General features: G+C 47.8%; 1 protein-coding gene across 14 annotated transcripts in view; it reads left to right on the top strand.

Moving 5' to 3' along the window:
• The window catches only part of PRKCB (protein kinase C beta), a 386,628-nt gene that overhangs the window by 307,257 nt on the left and 52,486 nt on the right, over positions 1-26,885 (top strand). For 6 of the 14 annotated variants that reach the window (XR_014840537.1, XR_014840535.1, XR_014840536.1 and 3 more), the window contains exon 10: positions 11,414-11,587. Coding sequence is in view for 2 of the 14 variants with exons in the window: in XM_021086460.2 (XP_020942119.1) it covers positions 11,414-11,587 (174 nt within the window). In the remaining 12 variants the exon portion in view is untranslated. Of the gene's footprint in view, positions 1-11,413; positions 12,471-12,823; positions 14,792-16,574; positions 17,799-26,885 lie in introns of those variants that run through there. The other 8 variants (XR_014840530.1, XR_014840534.1, XR_014840531.1 and 5 more) reach the window with 8 other exon arrangements.

The following is a 26,885-nucleotide window of genomic DNA, read 5'->3' as shown; positions in this document are numbered from 1 at the left end:
GGGGCTTAATCCAATGACTGATCTCCCTCTGAGACTAGAACATTTGCATGGTGACACCTGGTGGCCAGGCAAAGGCAGAGGCCAAGATTGGAGTGATGTGTCCACAAGCTGAGGAATGCGGGCAGTCTCCAGAAGCTGGGTGAGAGGCATGGAACAGATTGTCTTTCAGAGCCTCTAGAAAGAACCGATCCTGCCAATGCCTTGATTTTGGACTTCTGGTCTCCAGAACTGTGGGAGGATAAATTCCTGTTGTTTGATGCCACATGCTTTCAAGTTCTTCATTACAGCAACTTCTGGGAAACTAGAACAACCAGCAGATCCTTAGTATTCATCATTTTCCCAGCATGGGGCTGAGTTAGGCTCACATGCATATTGTATCCCCCAAAGTCCCCTCCGCATCACCAAAGCTAAGCATCGTTGGGGTCCCTGTTTTACACATGAGGACATTAAGGCTCAGAAATGCTGAGTGCATTTCCCAAGGTCATGCAGCTCATATGTGGTGGAACTTGGACGGGCACCAGCTCTCCTAATTCTAAAGTCTGTGCCCTAAGCATGATGCCATCCTGTCCCATGGTCAAGGGCAAGGTTCCAGGCACATTTCACCATTTGGAGTCACCAGTAAAGTTCATCTCAACCAACTCTCCAGCTGGGAATCCCTGGGCTCCTTCCCTCCGTTTTATCTGCTGTCACCAGAGCCGCTGCTGTTTACCCATCTTTCCCAGAAGATTCTTGGGGAACAGATGTGGCTGGGAATTTGATAAGCCTGTCACTTCAACACAGCCCTTCAGTCTATTTGGAATCCTTACCCTAGAGATGGAGGGACAGCTGAACAAACAGCCCGTGCCCTCGATGTTGGTATTAACTCAAGTGGGCAATTAATTTTAAAAATTGCGTCTGCTTAAAGGAACATTTCAGAACATGGCCATCGCCATTGCTGATGCTGTGGCTCTTTTTCTGCCATTTTTGTACCAACACTTGAGGGCACAGGTGGAGGAAGTAAGATCTTCTCAAGCCACTTGCTGCTTGGAAGCAAGGTCATGTCTGTCTTGATCGCCAGCGCCTGGCATCATGCCTGGCACAGAATTCCCAAGAGTGTGTGGACTAGATGGATGAACTAGAGTTGTGCCTGCAGCCCTAACTCAGACCCAGCTCATCTCGACAAGTACATGGATGGTTTTTTAGTGATTAGATGACAAGTGGAGAAAGGAATACGGTTCTGTCCTTGACCGTGAATTAGGTCCCAGGGGACAGAAGCCTCAACAGGTGGGATGGGTAGGAAAAGGAGAACAGAGCCAGGATCTGGGGTCCAATTTTAAACATTCTGACAATAATTTGCAGATGGTGCAGCTTCACAGTGCAACACTTGGCACTTAGGGCTCAGAGAATCATGGTTAAGAGCATGCTTCGGGAGTTCCCGTCGTGGCTCAGGGGTTAACAAATCCGACTAGGAACCATGAGGTTGCAGGTTCAATCCCTGGCCTCGCTCAGTGGGTTAAGGGTCCAGTGTTGCTGGGAGCTGTGGTGTAGGTTGCAGATGCAGCTCAGATCCCGAGTTGCTGTGGCTCTGGTGTAGGCCGGCAGCTACAGCTCCGATTGGATCCCTAGCCTGGGAACCTCCATATGCCACAGGAGCGGCCCAAGAAATGGCAAAAAGACCAAAAAAAAAAAAAAAAAAAAAAAAAAAAAAAGCATGCTTTGGAGACAGGTGACCTAGAAGGGTCACTTCTTAGTGGAGTGACTTTGGACCTCTCCCTTAACTTCTCTAGGCCTCTTTTTCTTTGTGAAATGGGGCGAGTAGCCATACCTATGCTACACAACTGTGTGGAATTAAATGCGATAATGCACAGTGTATAAAACGAAGTGGGGATAAGGAGTTCCTGTTGTGGCTCAGTGGTTAATGAACCCGACTAGCATCCATGAGGACACAGGTTCGAACCCTGGCCTTGCACCGTGGGTTAAGGATCCGGTGTGGCCATGAGCTGTGGTGTAGGTTGTAGATGCGGCTCGGATCTGGCGTTGTTGTGGCTGTGGTGTAGGCAGGCGGCCACAGCTCTGATTGGACCGCTAGCCTGGGAGCCTCCATATGCCACGGGAGCAGCCCTAAAAGACAAAAAAAAAAAAAAAAAAAAGTGGGGTTGGTTATCACTATCACCCCCAAACTAGCCACATCCCCTCACATGCTGGTCCTCTCAACATTCCCTTCTGGCTCTGTGACACAAACATCATCCCGTTCCCTTGAACATCACCTCTTCTTTGTCTGGCCACCCCACTTGGTACCAGCACTGCTTTGTCTGCTAGAGACAATTGCTTGCATCGTATCAGATTCCTGGAAAGTAGACTCTCAGATTTGAGTTCTAGAGTCTGAGCGCTTACTTCCTCCAGTAATTCTAGGCCAACACTTTTCTTGTTTGGTCTTTAGGGCTGCACCTGAGGCATATGGACGTTTCCAGGCTAGGGGTCAAATTTGAGCAGCAGCTGCCTATGCCACAGCCACAGCCACAACCACGTGGGATCTGAGCTGCATCTGCGACCTATACTGCAGTTTGCGGCAATGCCAGATCCTTAACCCACTGAGCGAGGCCAGGGATCAAACCCACATCCTCATGGATACTAATCAGGTTTGTTATCCCTGAGCCACAAGGGGAACTCCCTCTAAGCCAAAACTTAAGGATCCAAGGAGTTAAATCCTAAAGGAACACAATACGTTTCCCTTTGGCTGGAATATGCGTCTCCCTTCTCCCTCTTAATAGTCCTAATAACACATCGGGTCTCAGCTTAACCATCACTTCCCCAGGGAATCTTTGCGGACCCACCAAGTGAGACTAAGTCCTCCATGTGAATATTCACAGGGCGCCATGCACTTGTCTTTCAGGAGTTAGAATCGTAATAATAATCATATAATGCAGTTGGAATCATTCATGTGGGTGTGTAAGCTTCCTGAAGGCATTGTCCTTCTGCATCCGCAGTGCCTGGCACGTCGCAGACAGTTAATTCATGTTTAGTGAATGAATAAATGAATTGACCAGCCATCCAAGCCCTGGATACGACTAGGAAAGGTGGTACATTTGGAAGGCAGAATGAATTCTGTCTCTATTGCCCATCTCAATTGAAGCCCTTCTTTAAAAAAAAAAAATTGTAGAAAGTACCCTTTGTGGTTCAGCAATAACAAGCCTAACCCACATCCATAAAGGATGCAGGTTTGATCCTCAGCCTCGCTCAGTAGGTTAAGGGTCTGATGTTGCTGTGAGCTGTGGTGTAAGTCGCAGATGTGGCTTTGATCCCGAGTTGCTGTGGTTGTGGCGTAGGCTGGCAACTATAGGTCTGATTCGACCCCTAGCCTGGGAACTTCCATATGCTGCAGGTAAGGCCCTAAAAAACAAAAACAAACAAACAAGTTGTAAAGAGTGTAATAAGCAAACACAAAACATAAATAAAGCAAGGTGACAGGGGCCACACCTGACAACCCTGGGATGCATTAGTGCACATATGAACTTAGATGAATCGGTTCTAGTTGCCTATTGCTGTGTAACAAATCGTCCCCAAACTCAGAGGTTTAAAACAACGACACGTATTATTATCTCTCGTGGTGTCTGTGGGTCAGGAGATTGGGAGTGTGGGCTGGTTCGTTGTGGTTTGGGGTCTGTCTTGCAGTGGCTGGAGCTGGGACAGCTGGGGCTGGAGTGCACGGTGTAGTCTGGGCACCAGGCTCTTGGTGTCGTGCCCCGGCTGCTCCATGTGGTCTCCTTCTGTGGCCTCACAGGCACGGTGACCTCAGGGCTCCAAAGGCAGGTGTCCCAAGAGAAAGTGACAAAAGAGAAAGACAAGATGGCAGAGTAGAAAGGCTTGAGCGCACCTCCTCTCGCAGAAACACCAAAATTACAACTAACTGCTCAAGAACCATCAACACAATAGACTGGAAGCTACTAAAAAACATATTCAAGAGGAACCAATAGAAGCTGATCCTCCAAAGTCACATAGGACCCCTTCCACTATATTCCGTTCACTGAAGCGGTCACAAAGGCTGCTGGGTTTCAGGAAGAAAATCAAATATTGATAGACTGACCCCTCCCCTAGATGGAAGAGAATCAAATATTGATATACATGTCTTGAAACCACCACAGAGCATCACTTCCTTCCTGATATGGGAAAAGCTCTCAAAAAACCCTCCAAGAGCCAAGAGATTCCTATTGAAAAGGAAAGCTTGATTATATCATTCAGAAGCAGGAGTTCTCATTGTGGCTCAGTGGTAACAAACCACCGAGTATCTATGAGGATACAGGTTCCATCCCCGGCCTCCCTTAGTGGGATGAGGATCCAGCGTTGCTGTGAGTGTGGTGTAGGTTGAAGTCGTGGCTTGAATCCTGCATTGCTGTGGCCATGGCGTAGGCCAGCAGCTGCAGCTCCGATTGGACACCTAGCCTGGGAACTTGCATGTGTCGCAGGTGAGGTCCTTACAAGCAAAATGCCAAAAAAAAGAAAAAAAAAAAGGATAATTGAGAAGCCCAGTTTCTCTTTTGCCCCTGGTCATGACTGCTAAGACAGGGTTGGGAAATGCGAAATACAAGGAATCTCTCTGTTTTCCTCATGGACACTTCACTTCCAAACTTCCATATTAAAAGAATCGATTTTGGTAGAATTTCAGAATTCCTCAGAGCTACCCATTTAGATTAGGTTCCAATCAAGGGAAGGGGTGGTGTTTGTTAAGATGCGCGCTCTGGGAACACAGTCAGAGTTTCTCAGTGAAAGGTGCGGCGGTCTTGAAAACCAGTACCCCCACGTGGTTCTGATACAGGCAAGAGACATCGTCCTTTATAATGAATGGAATTTGCCTTGTGTTAGGTCAGTACTAACCTGATGCTATTTGGCTTCCTGAAATTTTTATTTTTATTAAGAATTTGAGCTCCTCGAGCAATAATTTTGTCTTACAGGAGCTTTAAGAAACAGAAATCCACTCAAGCAAATATAAATAAAAATAATAACTTTCTTGGGGGATATGGAGGTTTCTATGGAAACAGCCAAACCTGGTGGGAGATTGGAGCTAGGAACTGGGAAGCAAGGCTCATTCCCAGACCTTCTCTTTTCCCCCCACACATCTGGTTCATTTTTCTTTGCCTGCCTGTAATAGGAAAAGACTATTCCAGGCTGATCTATGTGTTCCTCCACTGAGCAGAGTATCCTAATTCCATATTCGTCAACCGGAGAATCTGATTGGCTCAACCTGGGTCATCGCTCTACCTCTGAGCCAATCAGCTGTGGCCGGGGGGGGGGGGTGGTCCCCGGCCCAATCAGAAGGTTTGAATAAGGAGTTGGAAGAAATGAAAAGTATGGAGGGGTTCATTTCCAAGTGAAACTGCGGGAACTTTGGATTACATAGTGGCTCTAATTTTTTCCCGATCTTTTTTTGAAATGCACTTTTTTTTTTTTTTTTTTTTTTTGCCATTTCTTGGGCGGCCCCTGCGGCATATGGAGGTTCCCAGGCTAGGGGTCCAATCGGAGCTGTAGCCACCGGCCTACGCCAGAGCCACAGCAATGCCAGATCCGAGCCGCGTCTGCGACCTACACCACAGCTCAAGGTAATGCCAGATCCTTAACCCACTAAACAAGGCCAGGGATCAAACCCGCAACCTCATGGTTCCTAGTCGGATTCGTTAACCACTGCGCCACCATGGGAACTCCCCGAAATGCACCTTTTATAACAGGGGTCTGCAAACTACAGGTGCTGGGGCCCACCATCTGTTTCTATAAATAAAGTTTTATTGGGACACAGCCTCACCCGTCCACTTGTGTGTGGTCTAGGACTGCTTTCCTGCTACCATGGTGGAGCTGAAGAGTGGATACAGAGGCTGTCCTGAGCAGCTTATTCTATTTACTGTTTGACCCTTTACAGAAAAAGTTTGCTGGCCCCTGGTCTAGAATTTGAGTCAGTTCTCTTTCTAAATTGTTATTAATGTTTCATGTGTGTCAGTTCTTTTTTCCTCCAGCCAACATAGGGGGCTTCCCAAAGTTTACTCTTTTTTTTTTTTTTGGTCTTTTGTCTTTTTAGGGCTGCACCTGCAGCATATGGAGGTTCCAGGCCGGGGGTCCAATAAGAGCCACAGCAATAGAGGATCCGAGCCTCACCTGTGACCGACACCATGGATCAGACTCACGTCCTCATGGATGCTAGTCGGGTTGATTAACCGCTGAGCCGTGACGGGAACTCCCAGAGTTTACACGTGTGTACCACTTGCAGAATGTGATGGGGGCCCCTCTGATACTGCCTTATTGTCCTCTCAACTCCTGTGGCTTAGGTCAGGGTGAGGCACCAAGAATCTACACACATCCCTGTTGATTGATTAAAGAATAACCATCTCTGCAAATGCAACACTATTTTCTAAGGTGTGAAGCAGCTGGTATTGATGCTTTGCAGGAGGGTTTTAGTTTAGTACTGGAGTTTTTTAAGGTGGCACATAGATACGATGTGAAATAAAATTACAATGGCAGCATGATAGGGTTATTTTCTCTGTTTTCTCTTATTCTTTCTAATTACTTGAACCAGAAAGTCTCATTTGATGACATGTCATTTGTAGCTAACATTTGCTAATATCACCTTTTTTCCTTAAACAAGGAGAAAATTCAGGGCCTGGCTCAGAGCTTTCAGCAGCCGGCAGTATCAAGCTAGAATTTCCTAGCACTGCTTTGCTTTTAGTTTTATTGATTGATTTATTTATTGTTTATCTGTTTCTTGGCTGCACCTGCAGCATGCAGAATTTTCCTGTGCCACAGCAGCGACCTGAGCTGAAGCAGTGACAATGCTGGGTCCTAACCAACTTAGCCACCAAGGAATGTCAGCTTTTATTTCTTTTTATGCTCCTTTTCCAGAAATGGCTAGAGATACTGGCTTGCCATGCATGGTGGTGATATAGTTTCCTTTTCAGATAAATTTAGTTGAGTAAAGGTGTGACTAGGCTTTAAAAATACTAAGCAAGGGAGTTCCCACTGTGGCTCAGTGGTCACAAACCTGACTAGTACCCAAGAGGACACAGGTTTGATCCCTGGCCTCGCTCAGTGGGTTAAAGACCCGGCATTGCCGTGAGCTGTGGTGTAGGTTGCAGATGCAGCTCGGATCCTGAGTTGCTGTGGCTGTGGTGTAGGCCGGCAGCTACAACTCTGATTTGACCCCTGGCCTGGGAACTTCCATATGCTGCAGGTGCAGCCCTAAAAAGTAACCCCCCCCAAAAAAACTAAGCAAATGCCAGTTTAGGTGGCAGGGAGAAAATGTGAAAAAGGCATTGATGGATTGAAAATTGGAAACGCCTGCACTCAAATACCACCACTGATACAAAGCAGTCCCAATGTCCAGAGGCGAGCGCAGCCTCATCTTGTTTGCAGTAAGTGGATCCTTGAGGGATATAAAAGGACTCTTCAGATTTTCTGAGCAGTGGAAGAGGGTGGAAGGACCTGGCAGGTGGTGAGAAAAGAAAGAACAGGTGGTGGTCATGGATTGGTTTGACTTGCATGGGAGCTGCTGAGCAACTTCAAGCATTTGAGTCGCCTGGTCTGATCTGCAGTTTTATTTTATTTTTTTATGTTTTTGTCTTTTCTAGGGGTGCACCTATGGTATATGGAGGTTCCCAGGCTAGGGGTCCAATCAGAGCTACAGCTGCCAGCCTACACCACAGCCACAGCAATGCCAGATCTGAGCCGTGTCTGCGACTTACACCGCACCTCATGGCAATGCCAGATCCTTAACCCACTGAGCAAGGCCAGGGATCGAACCCACAACCTCATGGTTCCTAGTCAGATTCGTTAACCACTGAGCCATGATGGGAACTCCCTCACCTGCAGTTTTATAATAATCATGAGCTGGAGTAGAGTCATCTCGCTGGGCCTCAGTTTGTTTTTTCTGTAGAATGGGGGCAATTGAAACCTGTAGGGTGTCTTCTCCTGCCCCTGATGCATGGGGGGGATTCCAAGCCATCTGTCCTGCTTCTTCTCCAGGCAGAGGACCAAGACAACCTGCCTTGACGTTCAGGGTGTCCAGGGCACCGCCCTTTATGTTCTTGGGTGGTGGTGGGCTGGAGTGTTGACCAGTATTCAGGATTTTTAGGTGATACCTTGGTCAGGCGTGACGGGGCAGTGCAGAGCCCGTCCAGGGTCCCCTCAGCGGAAGGCTCTGCTTCCACCCGCCCCCTCTGCCCATTCGCCTCCAGCCAAGTCACCTCCCTGCCTCCTCCCTGCATTTGCCCTGGCCTTCTTGGGAATCTGGGAGCAGAACCCCCCCATCTCCGCCCTGTTCTTTACATCTTAGCAAAGTCATCGTTTCTGCCTTGGGGAGGGCGAGGGAAAGAGAAACGCCTCTGGGTACCTTTGAGCCAGCAGAGGGAGATGGGGAAGAAGCTGGCAACACATGTTCCAGCCCTTTGAGCCCCTCCCCGGGGGCTGGCGGGTCTGCCTCAAGGACCTGCTCTGCTTGGCAGCTCGCACTTCTAGGGTGAGGCGGAGGGATGGGGAGAAATTGGTTTAGGAAAGCCATCTTGCTTCGACATTGTGCATCAGGGGCATTCTCCCCAGATGCTCCAAAATCCTGGTCTGTGTCACCCGTGGCCACCCCTGGCTGTGATGAGAGAGAAGATGGTGAGGGCAGGAGACAGGTCCTGTGCGGGCTGGTGAGCTCAGCACAGAGCTCCTGTGCGGGAGGGTGGTCAAGCCTCTCGCCATCAGGGCAGGAGCCGAGCAGAGGGTGCCAAGTGGCCCTCCTGTCTCAGGGACCCCTCTGTGCCTCTGTCCCTTGGCCCCAGGCCTCTGTGACTTCCTCCAGTCCTCCAGCTGAGGCAGGTACCAGCATTTCCTTTCCTCAACCATCACAACTCCTTGGGGATTCTTCTGGACCTCTCAGCAGGAGGAGGGTTTAAAGGCAGAGACCTGGGGTCAGGTAAACCTGAGTTCAAATCCTGGCTCTGGGGAGTTCCCGCTGTGGTGTAACAGAAACGAACCTAACTAGTATCCATGAGGATGTGGGTTCAATCCCTGGCCTTGCTCAGTGGGTTAAGGATCCAGCATTGCCTTGAGCTATGGTGTAGGTCTCAGATGCTGCTGGGATCCTGGGTGGCTATGTCATAGGGTGGCAGCTGCAGCTCTGATTCCACCCCTAGCCTGGGGTCCCTGTGCCTCAGGTGTGGCTTTAAAAAAAAAAAAAAATTCCTGACTCTGTCCCTAATTGAATTTGTGGGTGACAGATTATTTACCTTCTCTGAACCTCAGACTTCTATGAAGTAGGGCTCTTTCTTTTTAGTAATTAATTAGTTTTAAACTTTTATTTATTTATTTATTTGCAAAGTCTAGTCAATGTTCCATATTATATGTTATGGGTGTGCAGTACCTTGATTCACAGTTTTTACAGGTTATCCTCGTCTTAGAGGTATTATAATATATTGGCTATGTTCCCTGTGCTGTACAGTAAATCCTTATGGCTTATTTTATACTTAATAGTTTGTACTTCTTAATCCTTTACCCCTGTATTGCCCCTCCCCCCTTAAAATAGGGTTCTTTTTCTTCTTTTTTGGGGGGTGGGGTCAATCAGTGACATCTCGAAGTTCCTAGGCCAGGAATCCAACCTGCCCTGGAGCTGCGACCCGGGCCGCTGCAGTGACAATGCCGGATCCTTAACCCGCTGTGCCACCGTGACACCCTGAAATTGGGTTTTTAATGATCCCTACCTAGGGTCGTAGGCAAAGTGAATGAGAAAGAGTAAATGAAAACCACTCATCGGCACACGGATAAATGTTCAAAATCTTGGAGTGGTTAAGGTCACTGCTTGCAAAGTATCTGGCATGGTGCATGCAATAAATACTCTCTAGTCCTTACTTCTTCCTCCAGGAAGCCTTCTCAGAAGCCCCCAGACCAGGTTAGATTTTTGTACAGTGTGGTCCTGCCTCATCTCCCTAAGGGGCTTCTTGAAAAGGGTACCTGCGGGTCACAGTTCCCTCTGGCATAGTCACAACCAGTGAACAGAATGATGTGTCATGAGCCGCAGTGATTAACAAACTCTGACTGCAACCACAGCTGCACGGGAGGAAGCCCCAGGACAGCAGGAGAAGATGTTAAAATATTGCATTCATCATCCCTGTAATTAATGTCCAAAGGCTTCCTTCCTCCCTGGACACAGGGTCAGAGAACGTGTCTGCTCATCTAATGCTGTTTCCCCGACGCTTAGCAGGCTCTTGGTGAATATTAAATAACTGAAAGAATACAGCCCCCTATTCAGTTTTATGAGGAATTCACTCATTCCCTCCTTCAACAAATACTCCTTGAGCAGCTACTGCATGCCAACAGGCACTGTTCCAGACTCTGGGGTTACGCCAGTGAATGAAACGGGTAAAGACACCTGCCCTCATGGGGTTTACTCATATTTGGCTCGGCCTTGATGCGTATCCCAGAGGGATAGCCCCGTGCTTGCTCACTGCTCTGGGAACCATCCTCTATGTAAAAGCAAAATTTTTTAGTAATAGGCTTTTTAAATTTTGTAAATTCTTCTTCTTATTATTTATTTCAGCCATTTCTTCCCTGTGTAAAGAGGTATTTCATTGTGGTTTTAAATTGTGTTTCCCTAGTAACAGATGACAGCGAGCATCTTCTCGTGTTTATTGGCTGTTTGTATATCTTCTTTGGTGAGATGTAAATTCAGTCTTTGGCTTTATTTATTTTTTATTTTATTTTATTTTTTTAGCTGTTTACGGCCACACCTGAGGCATATGGAAGGACAAATCAGAGCTGCAGCTGCCAGCCTATGCCACAGCCACTGCAACGCCAGATCCAAGCCGCATCTGTGACCTACGCCACAGCTTGCAGCCACCCACTGAGCAAGGCCAGGGATTGAACCCCCATCCTCATGGGCGCTATGTTGGGTTCTTAACCTGCTGAACCACAACAGGAACTCCTGATGCGCTTTTTTAAAAACATTGAACAATAGTCGATTTACAATGTTGCTTTACTGTCAGGTGTACAGTAAAGTGAGTGAGTTATATATATATATCTATTTCTTTTCCAGATTCTTTTCCATTATAGGTTATTACAAGATACTGAATATAGTTCTTTGTGCTATACAGTAGGTCCATGTTGGTTCTCAATTTTATATATGGTGACATGTATCTGTTAATCCCAAATTCCTAATTTAACCCCCCCACCCCCGGTTCCCCTTTGGGAACCATAAGTTTGTTTTCTGTGTCTGTGGGTCTTGTCGTGTCTTGCATCAGTGCACTGTTGATGGGGTTGATCCATTCAAGGTGTGAGGTCTGTGGCAAACTGCGCATGTCCTGCCAGCATCCTCAGAGGCACGTGGACCAAGCTTGGAGCGGATCCGGGTGACCGCGTCCCTCATGGTGGCTTCCCCGGGGCCCCTTCAGCTACACTGACGTGCCCGCTCTCTTCGCAGGTCATGCTTTCCGAGCGGAAGGGCACAGATGAGCTGTACGCGGTGAAGATCCTGAAAAAGGATGTGGTGATTCAAGACGATGATGTGGAATGCACGATGGTGGAGAAGCGGGTGCTGGCCCTGCCCGGGAAGCCGCCCTTCCTGACCCAGCTGCATTCCTGCTTCCAGACCATGGTAACTGCCCCTGGTGGGGGTCCCGAGCCACTCCCTCCCCAGGCTTGCAGGCTTTGGCCGGATCTGTCCCGGCAGCGGCCACCCCAGAGAGACCCCTGGACCCTTCCCATCCTAGAGATGGGAAGCTGTCGGCCCTGGGATGGCCTCGGAGAGGGTCTGAGGTTGCCACTGAGACATGCTCTCCCCTGAGGCAGATACTGTTTCAACAGAGATAAAGGAGCTCAGGCGGCTGGTTTTATAACCAGTGGAGCAGGGCCTTTCTCTGGCCACAAGAGGTGACTTGGGGACAGGAGCTCAGGACTTGCGGTCTCCCAGGAGGAGACAGACTAGCAGACTTACAGATCAGGATAAGGGAAAAGGTCCCCACATGTGCCCCGAGAGGGTCACAGGGGCCTTCCAGACTCTTCTGATAAATGCACACGTTCACGCGACAGGTTGCAAGGACCCCGTTGGAGGAGGAGTTGCCTGTGAACACAGCCCTTAGAGGACTCCCAGGGGAGGGGCCCAGCCTGGGCAGGAGGCTGGTGAGCTCAGAGCCTGGCTCCTAAGAAGAGAAGGGCCATCTCTGTACTACGTGCTATTTGACTGACTCTGACTCTGTCTGGGAGAATGAGACATCTCTCCTCATAACTTCTTTCCTTTTCTCTGTTCAGACCAGATCCTGGTTCTCTCCTTCCTCCCTTCCTTCCTTCCTTCCTTCTTTCCTTCCTTCCTTCCTTCCTTCCTTCCTTCCTTCCTTCCTTTCTTCCTTTCTTTCTCTCTTTCTGTCTTTTTAGGCCCACACCTGCAGCATATGGAAATTCCCAGGCTAGGGGCTGAATCAGAGCTGTAGCTGCCGGCCTGTGCCATAGGATACGAGCAACGCCAGATCCAAGCCTTGTCTGTGACCTACACCACAGCTCACAGCAGTGCCAGATCCTTAACCTACTGAGCAAGGCCAGGGATTGAACCTGAGTCCTCATGGATACGAGTCGGGCTCGTTACCACTGAGCCACAACAGGAACTCCAAGACTTTGGCTTCTGTATACCTAAGGGTGTGTGAGGGGCAGAGCCCCAAAGCAGAGATACAGAGAGTTGATTCTTGCTTTGGGAGCCTCTCAGGACTAAAGGCCTGGTGTCTTGAAGATGCTTGCAGGGAGTGTTCAAGATTATTTTGGGAGTTCCCATCGTGATGCAGTAGAAACGAATCTGACTAGGAACCATGAGGTTGCAGGTTCAATCCCTGGCCTTGCTCAGTGGGTTAAGGATCCGGTGTTGCTGTGAGCTGTGGTGTAGGTTGCAGAAACGGCTCGGATCTGGCATTGCTGTGGCTCTGGTATAGGCTAGTGGCAACGGTTCTGACCCCTAGCCTGGGAACCTCCATATGCTGTGAGTGCGGCCCTAAAAAGACCAAAAAAAAAAAAAAAAAAAAAAAAAGATTATTTTGACTCTCCAGTTCTCTCCCCCCAATTTCGAGCCCAGGACCTCTGTGAGATGGGACCCCATTGCAGGTCACATGTGCTTTCAAGCTTGGGGCTTCCTCTCTTCCGCAGCATCAGTGTGTCCTGTGTTCTGCTCAGTTAGATTGAAGACACCCAGCCCAGAAAGATCCAGAACTGGGTTTGGTGTGGGTTTTCTCAGTGCAGACCATGCACCAGGCATAGAACTTCCCGCTGTAAAGGGGGCGGAGCCAGAACCCAGCTCCTTTCCTGTTCCAAGTAGTCTCTTGATACATTTGGGGGTCAGAGAGACCTGGGTTCAGATCCTGGCTTTGTCACTTTCTGGATGAGTGGCCTTGGGAAAATTACAAAACCTCTCTGGGCCTTTGTCTCCCCATTTGTAACATGGATGAGCTCATAGCAGCTGCATCCGAGGTTGCTGTGAGAAATACGTGAAATTACGCAGGAGAAGCACTTAACACCGGGCGTGGTACCTGGTAAACCCTCCTAGGTGTTGGTTAGTCATGTCACAAACATTAAGTATAGGCCTTGGCCTTGTCCGAGTACTGAGGAATAGAGCTGAGTAAGGTCGGTCCTATTTCTGAGAAGGTCATGGTCGTGAAGCCAAAGAAATAGACAGGAGAATAGTTACACGGTCTGGATGTGGCCCCTCCAGATGTTTCCTCTGTCCTGGTGTTTTTTGCACATTGGTAGCTGGACCTCAGGGCTTGGTCAGACCCAGGTTTGATGCCTTTGATGAGACCGTAGGTGGTGGCGTGTTTTTTCACCCAAAGGCGCATAATGTCCCATGGTCTCTCTTTTTGTCATGTTGGTGACCAGTGATGCTTTGTACGTAGGTTCATGGATTAATTAAGGACTGTGAGATGGTGATATCCTAATTCTCTAACTTCTCTGAGTATAGCCCATTGACAGTGTTGTATCAATTTCTGCTATATAGCATAGTGACCCAGCCATTCATATATATGTATATACACATTCTTTTTCTTATGCTATCTTCCATCGTGTCCTACCCCAAGAGATTGGATATATTTCCCTCTGCTGTGCACTAAGATCTCATTGCTTATCCATTCCAAATATAATAGTTTACATCTACCAATCCATTGGCCGAAGAATGGATTAAGATGTGGTACATATGTACAATGGAATACTACTCAGCCGTAAAAAGAATGAAATAAAGCCATTTGCAGCAACGTGGATGCAACTAGAGATGCTCATACTAAGTGAAGTTATCTCATTTCTTTTGCATTTATTCGTTGGGATGCTTTCATAAAGAGATGTTTCCTTCATCTCTTGGTTTCCTGGTGGTACAATGCACCTAAGAAAGGCAGGATGGGCATTCCCATCGTGGCACAGCAGAAACGAATCTGACTAGGAACCATGAGGTGGCGGGTTTGATCCCTGGTCTTGCTCAGTGGGTTACGGATCTGGCGTTGCCGTGAGCTGTGGTGTAGGTTGCAGATGTGGCTTGGATCCCGCGTTGCTATGGCTGTGGTGTAGGCTGGTGGCAATGGCTCCCATTTGTCCCCTAGCCTGGGAACCTCCATTATGCTGCGTGTGCAGCCCTAAAAAGACAAAAAGAAAGAAAGAAAGAAAGAAAGGAAGGAAGGAAGGAAGGAAGGAAGAAAGGAAGGAAGGAAGGAAGGAAGGAAGGAAAGGAAGGAAGGAAGGAAGGAAGGAAGGAAGGAAGGAAGAAAGAAAGAAAAAGAAAGAAAGAAAGAAAGAAAGAAAGAAAGAAAGAAAGAAAGAAAGAAAGAAAGGAAGAAAGGCGGGATGGATGCTGGTTCTTTTCTGTTGTTTAACAGTGTGCATGAACTGGCTCACTGCTGTTACGCTCCAACAGGTGACTAAAGGTTGCTTTTCAACTATAATTTTTGAGTAAAAGAATAGAGTCCATGGGAAGAAAAACATTAGGTGAGCAATCATTCAGTTCGTACGGGGCTTGGCAGAGATGGAGAAGAGCCTGCATCTCCTGGGTCCAAATTTCTAGTGGTACCTTGGGGAACCCTGGACTCTCCCTCAAGGCTTCACATAGTGACAGAAACAGGACTAGATGAGACTCTTCTACCGCTAGACTCTCTCATTGACACATCATCTCGTTTCTCCTTTGGGGGTTCCCAAATTGGCCCCTGGACATCCTCAGGCGAAGGACCGTCTTGGTGGTAAATAGTCTAAGAAGGAGGTCTGGTCTCAAGGAGGAGGCTGGGCTGACCTGAAGCAGCAGCTGGCCGCTGCAGCTGGGTGTGTTGAGATGGTGGTGGCGGGGATGGGTCATTTGTGATGAATACTGAATAAGTACAGTATGTTCCTTTGTAATTTGCTGTTTTAAACGTGGAAGACCGGTTGGGCTTGAGGCGGTTCTTTGCACACTGAGCTGCCTCACTCCCTGGTATCTTTCTGGAGTTGGAGAGCAGGGCCTCTGCATGCAGGGAAATGGTGCAGCACCCTGGGGCCCTTCTAGGAGTTGTCCCCGGCCAGGGAGGTGAGATCAAGAGCCCAGAGGGGGCGTTCCCTTCGTGGATCAGTGATAATGGACCCGACTGGTATCCATGAGGATACGGGTTCCATCCCTGGCCTTGCTCAGTAGGTTAAGGATCTGGTGTTGCATGAGCCATGGTGTAGGTTACAGACGAGGCTTGGATCTGGCGTTGTGGCTGTGGCATAGGCTGGCAGCTGCAGCTCCGATTTGACCCCTAGCCTGGAAACGTCCACATGCCATGGGTGTGGCCTTAAAAAGACAAGAGAGAAAAAAAAAAAAGAACCAAGAGAGCAGAGAACACAAGAGTTCAGAGGGTTCGAGCCTTGTCTGGGGAGAAAAGTCTCAGGTCCCTGACCATCTCCCAATCCAGCAAGGCCAGGGATGGGATAGGTTGCTTTCTCATTGGTGAAGATCAGATGAAATAGTTATCCCACCTCCAGCTGCTGTGTTGTTTGGGTTAAGAAAATGTAACTATTTATTTTTTAATTCTTTTTCTTTTTAGGGTCGCACCTAGCATACGGAAGTCCCCAGGCTAGGGGTCGAATAGGAGCTGCAGCTGCCAGCCTGCACCACAGCCACAGCAATGTCGAATCCCAGCCGCATCCTTAACTCCCCGAGTGAGGCCAGGGATGGAACTCAAATCCTCATGGACACTCTGTCAGGTTCTTAACCCTCTGAGCCACAACGGGAACTCTGAAAACTGTAATCAGAGTTATGCTTGGCTTGGGGAGATGCACTGAAATCGAGGTGATCGCAAGGCCCTTGGGGGCTGAGTGGGGTCGGCTGAGGCGAGAGCGGAGACCCCCCCCCCTCCCGACAACCCTGCCATCCACATCCACTCAGCAGATGCTCATTGCGTGAAAGGCTCCAATTTAATTTTTTTTTCATTTCCTTTTTGGGGAGGCTAAGCACATATATTTGAATTTTCCATAAATTAATTTCAAAGACCTAATAATGCCTACTCTATGTAAGGCACAGGACCAACAATCTTTTTTTTTTTTTTTTTAAGGGCCACACCCGCAGCAGATGGAGGTTCCCAGGCTAGGGGTCGAATCAGAGCTGCCGCTGCCAGCCTACACCACAGCCACAGCCACGCAAGATCCCAGCTATGACTGTGACCTACAGGGCAACACGGGATCCTTAACCCACTGAGCGAGGCCAGGGATCAAACCCACATCCTCATGGATCCTAGTCAGGTTCCTTACCCCTGAGCCACATGGGAAACTCCAGGACCAACAATCTTAAGCCACATACGTGACATTCCTGGGATGACTTTTGACATCATCTCTGTTTCATAGACGGAGTCCTAAGACCCCAGAGCTAGTACATTTCAGGGCCAGGATTTGAACGGCAAATGAGGGGCGGTACACTTAACCACGACATTATGAGGTCTTTTGAGTGTGTGTTACCCGGTTTCCACTCCCTGACATGCCTGGGGCCGAACCTCCAGCAGCCGCCTATCTCCAGGTTCCAACAGGGGGCCGAACCACATCTCTCACATGCTCTGCAAAGCGCCATAGCTGCCCCATCCCTCAGCCTCCCCATTCCCGAAGGGGATCTGACTTTCCATCTGAGCCTCTATCATCGTGTGGGCCTTCGAAAATTCTGCTTCATTCCAGCCTCACCGAAAAATCTTGCAGTAGGAGAGAAGAATACCTGTAGTGCCACTTTGCTGTGGAAAGGATTGAGGATCTGGGCCATTGAGTAGCTTTCTCCAGACGCAGCACGGGCTCACAGGCCCGCTCTACTCAGAGCCCATGCTTTTGCTGGTATGTTGTGTTGAGTTGCAGTCAAAATGGCCTTAACAGGGCTGATAAAAAAAAAAAAAACCAACAAACAAAAAACAAAGTGGGAGTTCCCTGGTGGTCTAGGGGTTAGGACTTGGTGCTTTCAACTGCTGTGGCCTGGGTTCATTCCCGGGTCTGGGAACTGAGATCCCACATCAAGTTGCTGTACACCACAGCCAAAACCAACAAGAACAAGTGGCAGCTGGCATTAGCGAGCGCCTCTGTGCATGTCAGCTGTGCTCCCTGCTCTGCAGGTAACCTCTCATTTTATCCTCCTGTCACGTCCCCTGGGTGGGCCCTGTTGCTACTCCCAATTTATAGATAAGGGCGCTGATACTCAGAGAAGTTAGGTAACTCGAGCAATGCCATTCAGTAGGTGGGGGTGGCGCTGGGATTTGTTCTGTAAGATGCTAGAACCCCAAACGCTGAAGCCTCGGCCTGCCCTCCAGATTCCTTTTTCAAGTTGATATCTAGTTTGTAATAAATAATAATATACACTGTCTAATTTACACATGTGTAAGTGTTCTAGTTTGTAATTTTCCAGTTTATCAATTATTTTCACTTTCAACTCCAGACTCCTTTTTCTAGTTTATAAATTGTCTTCATTTTCATGATCACACCTAGTTTTTTTTTTTTTTTTTTTTTTTTCCTTTTTCATTTTTGGCTGCCCCGTGGCATATGGAGCTCCCGGGCAAGGGATCAGATCTGAACTGCAGTTGTGACCTAAGCCACAGCTGTGGCAGCACTGGATCCTTAACCCACTGTGCCTGGCCGGGGATCGAACCCAAGACACCGCCAATCACACCAATCTCTTTGCGCCACACCTAATTTTAACAAGAATACCCTAAGCACATATTACTATTCTGACCAACTCTTAGAAATTTGAAATGGGAGTTCCTGTTGTGGCTAAGTGGAAATGAGCTGACTAGCATCCATGAGGACGCAGGTTCTATCCCTAGCCTTGCTCAGTGGTTTAAGGATCTGGCGTTGCCGTGAGCTGTGGTGTAAGTCGAAGACTCGGCTCAGTGGTGTTGCTGTGGCTGTGGTGTAGGCTGGCAGCTACGGCTCCAATTTGACCCCTAGCCTGGGAACCTCCATGAGCTGCGGGTGCTGCCCTAAAAAGACAAAAAAAAAAAAAAAGAAAGAAAGAAATTTGAAATGGCTTGGGTTGCAGAGTTGGCAGGTGTCCCAATGCCCCTCTAGGTGTCCTTTCCGCTATAAAAGGGCCACCTCCTTACCCCTCAAGGATATTGCAAGGATTGGAAAGATGTTGTGGTAGGAGTGATTTTCACATTTAGGGAGTCCTACGTGTTCTATGAGGCCAGCTGTTGTTAGCCTGGCTCAGGTGAGCAGGAAGGCCCATGAATGTGATCAGCTGTCCCCTGCTCACCTTCTGGAATTGCATATTCCCTGACCGCCCCCAGGGTGGTGCTTCAGACGTGGGGGCAGCCGGGCTGGCAGAGGCAGTAACCCCAAAGTCAGCATCCTTACTGCCAGTCTTCAGAGGAGACTAAGGCTTGTTGATTCTGTCCACAAACCTTTATGTGTTGACAGAAATTTGTCAGGACCCAGCTGCCCCTCGGTAAGGGTTTGTCTGTGAACCCAAGAGACCCAGTCCCAGGTTCCTTTGGAATTTACATGCGAATGGGGCAGGCGGATAGTAAACAGAGCAAAAAATAAAGGAGTGAGAGATGGATGGATGAAGACAGAGAGATGCAATTTTGGATTGGAGGATCAAGGAAGGTCTTTCTGCTAAGAATGCCATTTGAGCAGAGACCAGAGCAAATGAGGAAGCAAGGCATGTGGATATCTGGGGGGCAAAGTGTTCCAGACAGCAGGAGGAGTGAGCGGAAAGGCCCGAGGCGGGGACAAGCTTGGCGTGTTTGAGGAGCAGCGCTAAGGCCAGTGTAGCCCCAGTGGAGTGTCATTTTAGATTTCGTGACCCAGAATTCCTTTATGAATCAGCTACCTTTTAAAACAAATGACAAATGTGGTAGAACATGCTGCCAATGGGATATGTTTTGCTTTGCCAGAGACTTAGAATATGGACGAGGAAAGATCCTTAGAACAACTAAAAAAATCTCGAAGGTGGTCAGAGGAGATAAAAGGGAAAAGGACACATTCTTCGTGCATTGTCGTTCCGAAAACAATGCAAATTTAATTCCTCAAAACTTGCTTAGAAAAGCAAAGGTACCTCAGAAGTATTCTTAGACAAGTGGATTTTTTAAATCTTTGAAAAGTATGCGTGGCGTGATGGGAACAGAAAATGTAGGATATTAACTTCTATGTAAGAGATTATTCTAAATAGGTTAGGGTTAGGGTTAGGGGTTAGGGTTAGGGATATTAACTTCTATGTAAGAGATTATTCTAAATAGGTCCAAATTGAATTTGCCCATGGGAAAAGAATCAGACACAGACAAATCAAAACATTGATTTAATTCAGGGAGGGGCCTGTGGGTAATTGTCTTCCTTTTGAGTTTATATTCTTTCCGAAGTGTCTATACTCAAAGTCAAAAAGTGTTGAAGGAGTTCCCGTTGTGGCGCAGTGGTTAACGAATCCGACTAGGAACCATGGGGTTGCGGGTTCAATCCCTGGCCTCGCTCAGTGGGTTAAGGATCCGGCGTTGCTGTGAGCTGTGGTGTAGGTTGCAGACGCGGCTCGGATCCCCTGTTGCTGTGGCTCTGGCGTAGGCTGGCAGCTGCGGCTCTGATTGGACCCCTAGCCTGGGAACCTCCATATGCTGCGGGAGCGGCCCGAGAAATAGCAAAAAGACCAAAAAAAAAAAAAAAAGTGTTGAATGTGACATGTGATGGCAAAAGGTAATACGCAGATACACAGGTGCAAAAGCCTCCTGAAGGGGGTTGAATTTTTGGAGACTTGCACATTAGATAAGCTGGTCTTGGGAACATGGGGTTTAGGCACATTGTTCTAGGAGCACAAAGGGAACAGGATAAGCATGAGCTTCTCAGTCCCATACATCTGGGTCTGTGACCCCCAGGAAGTCACTTAACAAATCTGAATATTAGTCTCATCATTTTTCAAGTGGCATAGTAAGTGAGGATTAATAGAGCTGATGTATAAAGTACCGAATAACCAATAAATGGAAGCTACCTGCATTATTTGAGCTGGGCTGGAGGGGGCATCTGGCTGCATGGGCACAAAAGGATTATATCTCCTCCGGTCCTTTTGCAGTTTTTCCCAGGGACAATTGTCAGCCCGGCATATTCATACAATTTCCCAACTGCCAGTGGGCACAGGCAGTTAGGTCTCCTTAGCAAAACATCTATTTTAAATGTTTTCTTTTCAATTGAACATATGCACTTCTTTTTTTTTTTTTTCTAAATAGAATTAGATTTTATGAGTCATTGAAGGACAGAAGTTACTTCCTCCCCAAATTTGCTGCCATGGCCCAGCAAGAACTCAGTTGCAAGGCATGCTGGGACAGGCATCAACCCAGAATGGAAAAAGCGCTGGGGAGGGGGCGGAGGTGGCTTCCCCTGGTAGGTGGTCCCTGATGGCAAGTCCCTTGAGCAGGCTCCAAGAGTCTTGGTAACGCGGGGTCAACTCTGGGTTGGCAGCTGTATCCAAGGATATGATTTAATGTAAGGGTGTTGCTGTAGGAAGCTATTGGCTGTAGTCTCAGGCAGCCATGGTTGAGCTGCACGAGACAGAATACCCCCCTCCTCCAAACTAGCCCATGTTAAAAAATATCTATATAGAAGAAAGAAACAATCCAAAGGCAAAGATGTTCTTGAGCCTCACAAAGAACTAGAATCTGTCACCTCAAAGCTTTCTAGACCAGCTCTCTCATTCTTTCTCCTTGCTTTCTTTATCTGGCTCTGTTCCTGGTGACATGGACCCTAAGCCCCTTGCAGTTGGCCTGTCCATCACCTTCCCTGAAGTCCAATTCATACTGAAGAAAGAGAATTGGATTGGCTTCGCATAGGTCAGATGTTTTATTCCCAGTTCATTCAAATGGTAATGGGCTACAAATGTGGTAGGAACCTTTCAGAAGGGGTGGAATCTACGGGGACCGGAATCACTGGTGCTCTTGTCAGATGGGAGGCGCCATCTTGAGTTCCAGGAGAGGAACTGGGCCAGCGCAGGACAGAGCCTGCTTCAGGCAGTACCATCTTGGTATTCCATGCCTCTGAGGAGGGGGAGCTGGAGAGAAATTGCAGGGTGTCTGGACCTTAGGCAACAAAAGCCACCCAAGACTCTTGAGTAGAGGAAAGGACGCAGGAGGGTAACCCAGGCATATAGAGCTGGGCAGGTAGGTATGGACACAGCCTGGTTCTCTCTGCCTTTGCATATTCGTTCAATAGTCAAAGGTTCATAGAATTCCAAGGAAGAGGAGAGATGACACTAGCCCTTGAGAACTTTGCCCTCTATGTGGAAGAGCCAAGCTTAGAACACTGAAAATACAGTTAAAAGAGTATCAGGTTGCTTGATTTTGATAGTGATTCTTAGGCTGTGGAATGCCGGGGAAAGAAGATGCCTACCCCGCTCACTGGAGCGAGGCTTTGTGAGTTTGCGTGGACTCCATGGGCGTCCTCTGTTATATCTTTGCAAACCCCTATAGAGGAGAAGCTATTACTACCCCTTTTGGAAGGCAGGGGAAGTTTAAGCAACTGATTCAAGGTCTCAGAGTGAGGAAACAGTGCAACTGGACCTTGAACCCAGGACTAGCTCCTGCCAAAGCTGAGGCTCTCAACTGCATAGCTTCTTGAGAGGAGCAGATGGATCTGAGCTGTCTGAAGAACAGTGTACAAACAGGATTAATTCACTGATCACCTTGGAAAATCACTGAAGATCATTGAATAGCTTAACGCTTACTGCAGCTTGTCTTAGAGCAGGGCACCTGCTCTAAGAGTTACCCAAGGTTGTTGATATTCTCGTCCACAGTACCTTATTACAAGTGACAGGCATCTTGTCACACCCCACTTTCAGCTGTTTTGGAGAAACAATGATTAGCCCTTTGAATGCCCTGCCCTATCCAAGCCCCCCCGCCCCCGGGGTGACCTCTGCATATGCCATCCAGTCATTGTTTTGTTTTTCATTTTAGGGCTGCACCCATGGCAAATGAAAGTTCCTAGGCCAGGGGTCAAGTCAGAGATGCAGCTGCCGGCCTACACCACAACCACGGAAAAGTCAGATCGGAGCTGCATCTGCCATCTACACCACAGCTTGCGGCAATGCAGATCCGTAACCCACGGAGTGAGGCCAGGGATCAAACCTACATCTTCATGGATACCAGTCAAGGTCTTAACCCACTGAGCCCCAACGGGAACTCCCAGTCATTGTTTTAAAGCAGACTATCTTCATACTCAGGCTCCACCTTTGAGAAATTCTATCCGATCATTTTTGCACACCGCAGTACCCGACAGATATTTAAATTTTCTGTATTTACTGATTGAAGATGAGAAGTCACGGAGAAGGGAAATTTAAAATTAACTGAAATCATTTCATGCTTAGGGGATGAGGGCAGTGTGTAATGAAGAATAACGATGACAATTTGGAAGAAACATGTTGAAAGTTGAGCAGACTGGCTAGCTTAAAGAGAAAGATGGTGAGCTCGCCTTTCAGCGCTTTTAATTGGAGTTGACAGTGGAACACCCACGTAGAAACGTCCTGTAGCCAGCTGGAGCCAACTGGAGCTCGGGGGGGAGGGAGAGGATAGAAATTGGAGTCAAGATTCATCAGTCCTGAGAGATGAGCGTTGATGTTTTGAGCTGTGACAAGTCCTCTTTGGAAAACAGAGCAAGTAGCAGAGGGCCCAGCTGGACTCAGAGTGGATGTGCAATATATATTTTCTGTTCCTTTTTTTTTCTTGTGCTTTTTAGGATCACACCTACAGCCTATGAAAGTTCCCAGGCTAGGGGTCGAAATGGACCTACAGCTGCCAGCCTACACCACAGCCACAGCAATGTGGGATCCGAGCCGCGTCTGCAACCACAGCTCACGGCAATGCCGGATCTTTCACCCACTGAGCAAGGCCAGGGATCGAACCCACTGAGCCACAGTGGGAACCTTCAATACCTGTTTTCCAGTGTCCGTGTAGGAGAGGCCAACAAAATGGCCCTGATCAAGACCCACTGCATGGAGTTCCCGTTGTGGCGCAATGGTTCACGGATCCGACTAGGAACCATGAGGTTGCGGGTTCAATCCCTGGCCTTGCTCAGTGGGTTGAGGACCTGGCATTGCCGTGAGCTGTGGTGTAGGTCGCAGACGCGGCTTGGATCCCGTTACCCTGTGGTGTAGGCCAGTGGCTACAGCTCCAATTAGACCCCTAACCTGGGAAGCTCCATATGCCGGGAAGATCGGCCCTAGAAAAGACACAAAAAAACAAAAAACCCACTGCATGCAACTATGAGAAAGATCTTTTGAAGGCTTGTAATAATTTTGCAGTAAGAGTGGGGGACAAAGTCAAATGCCAGTGCACTGTGGGGGGAATAATTATGTCAGAATTGGAGGCAGTGGGTGAGGGCTGTTTCTTGAGCTCAAGTCTCCGGGGTTCCCTATTGGTACCACCTGTGCAGTTTCTCTGAACACACCCTACTTTATTTTATTGCAGCTTTTTTTTTTTTTAATGTGCCACATCATTGATTATTTTTAATTTTTTAATTTTTTATTTTTGTCTTTTTCCCTTTTCTAGGGCTGCTCCCGCGGCATATGGAGGTTCCCAGGCGAGGGGTCCAATCGGAGCTGTAGCCACCGGCCTACGCCAGAGCCACAGCAACAGGGGATCCGAGCCGCGTCTGCAACCTACACCACAGCTCACGGCAATGCCGGATCCTTCACCCACTGAGTGAGGCCAGGGATCAAACCTGCAACCTCATGGTTCCCAGTCGGATTCGTTAACCACTGAGCCACGACGGGAACTCCCATTCATTATTTTTTAATGAAAGTGTAGTTGATTTACAATGTGGTGCCAATTTCTTTGGTACAACAAAGTAACCCAGTCGTACCGATGTATACATTTCCTTTCTCATATTATCTTCCATTGTGGTCTATCCTAAGAGATTGGATATGGTTCCCTGTACTGTACAGTCGGACCTCACTGCATATCCACAATGTAAACCATCTAAATATAATCGTTGGCATCTACTAAGCCCAAACTCCCCGTCCATCCCCCCCACCCCTTGGCACCCACACCAAGTCTGCTCTCTATGTCTGTGAAAACACATCCTACTTTAAATGATGGCTTGAAGCCCCTGTGTATGTTCCTTAACCAAGATTCTGAATTCTCTGAGGGCCGAGCCTGGATCTGCTTCTTCGCATTTTTTTGCCCCTTCAACACCGAATACCATGACTTGCAAAAATATACGCTCCCTGCAAGGTCTCAAATTCATTTCTCTGCTCAAGATGGGCTCTAGATTGCCGTTGGCAGTGTTTTCTAAATTTTGATGTTCCTTGCTTTGGAGTGGGAGATGAATCTTGGTGGGACATGGACAAGTTGCATTTGTTTTAAGCACAAGTCATTTAAGGGATTGATGTACCAAAGCCAGACTGGTTATAGCATAGCGTCAATAGACTCCAGATAGGCTTTTATTTTTTACAGGGAGGATGACTCTCCATTTATGGCTTTGGTGTGAAATCTTGAAATTTTAAAATAACTGTGTTGAAGGAAAAGAAAAAGCGAGTTAATAAAAATATGTTATAATAAGTACCTTTTAGTAAATGAGTTAGAACACGTGGTGAAGATGTGGAAGCCTCTCCGGAAAGCTGCTAAGACTGAAGTTGGGGTTTGATGACCTTATGCAGCGCATCTTAACCCAGCCCCACCTTGCATTGCTCCCATCTCCTCTTTCATAACTCCATGCATCTTCCGCTCCCTCCCCAGCAATAATAACCATAAAATCAGGGGCTTTGCGTGCAGGTTAGGTCATTCACAATACGCATTCAAAGAAATGGGAAACTATAAAGGTAAAAACAGAGGCATCCATAGCCCACCTAAAATTATCTCCCAAACCATTTTGGGAAACACTGCCATTTGGAAGTGTCTCTGGTCTCCCACCCCAGGCATCTGGGGACTCCTTAAGGTTGGGCACCACGGATCATTCACAGCCGCGTCTCTGGAAGTAGAATAGCCTGGCATAGAGTGGGCATCATTAAGTGCTCAGAAAATGAAAGGAGAGCAAGATGCCAGCCATAATATTTACCAGCCGAAGTGCCAATGCACTCAAGCCATGCTCAGTGCAGTTCAGAGAAGATGGATCTCAGGGTTTCCCCCACATACAGTTAGTGGTAGAAACAGACCACGAAACGTGGCATTATCTACCGTGGAGCTCTCTCCCTGATGTTGGGATTCTGACCAATGAGTTTGGGGGGCAAGTTGAGTTCTGCCCAAGCAGAAAGCAAGCAACTGAAATCTCTCTCTGTGGCCGATGCCATCTGCTAGTTTTAAAAATAATTTTTAAAAGCAAGTGTTTTGGTTCTCTTCAATGTGCAGCAAAGACAGATGGGCTATTTTTAGGCTTGTTTTCTATCAACCCCCCCCCCCCCCGCCGAAGAACCAGGGGCTGGATGTTGGCAGTTCTGGCTGACGGGCTCCACTCCGCCACTAACTTGTAAAGTGCCCTTTTTGCAAGTCTCACATACTTCGGATGCTGAGAACAGAACTGATACTTCTGCTTCTCATTAGAGATGCTGAGAGGGTGAAGTCAATCTGAGAAGGTCCTTCAACATTTCAAAAAGAATCGATTACCCAGTAGTCCTTCCCAGTGATCTGCCAGCTGTTTTTGACGTGTGGCTGGATTTCCTCGTCCCTCTCTCCCTCCTGCTGAACTGGAAGCTCCCGGAGGGGAAGACCCACTCACACATTCATGCAGTGCTGGGTTCATGACCTTCCACAGGAAGCTGTCTGATATCAGAGGTTACAAATGTAGACTTTGAAACTTGCCTGCCTGGATTCAAATCCTGCCACAGGAAATAGTAATCCTTGTCATATTGGGTTGTTTCGAGAGATACATGAAATAAAATACATAAAGCACTTAACTTCTCTGTATAGAAAGAACTCACAAGGCAGTAGCTTTCTTTCACGGGGGTGGTTATTCTAATTATTACACACACCAGAGACATTTGGCAAATGCACATATGACTTACCTGAAAGATAAAGTTCTTTTTAAAAAAAAAAATTTTTTTTTTTGTCTTTTGTCCTTTTAGGGCTGCATTCACAGCATATGGAGGTTCCCAGGCTAGGGGTCTCATGCAAGATGTTGCTGCTGGCTTGTGCCACAGCCACAGCAACGCCAGATCCGAGCCGTGTCTGCGACTTACACCACAGCTCATGGCAACGCTGGATCCTTAACCCACGGAGCGAGGCCGGGGATCGAACCCACAACCTCATGGTTCCTAGTCAGATTCGTTTTCGCTGCACCACGACGGGAACTCCGCTTTTTAAAATTTTTATTGAAGTATAGTTGGTCTATGGAATTGTGTTATTTCTGCTGTACAGTAAAGTGATTCAGTTTTATATATGTGTATATACATATACACTCTTTTTTAATATATTTTTCCCCAGGATGTTGACCTTGTCGTTTATCTCTTCTATGTATAACACTTTGCTTCTGCTAATCCCAAACTCGCAATCCAT

The sequence above is a fragment of the Sus scrofa genome, chromosome 3 (genome assembly GCF_054392235.1).
Source record: "Sus scrofa isolate SSC_HxYL_T2T_F1_AM1 chromosome 3, Sscrofa_HxYL_maternal_Yorkshire_Landrace_v2.0, whole genome shotgun sequence".
NCBI classification, from domain to species: Eukaryota; Metazoa; Chordata; class Mammalia; order Artiodactyla; family Suidae; genus Sus; species Sus scrofa.
Note: the sequence above shows the minus strand (reverse complement) of the source record. Positions and strands in the feature narration are given on the sequence as shown.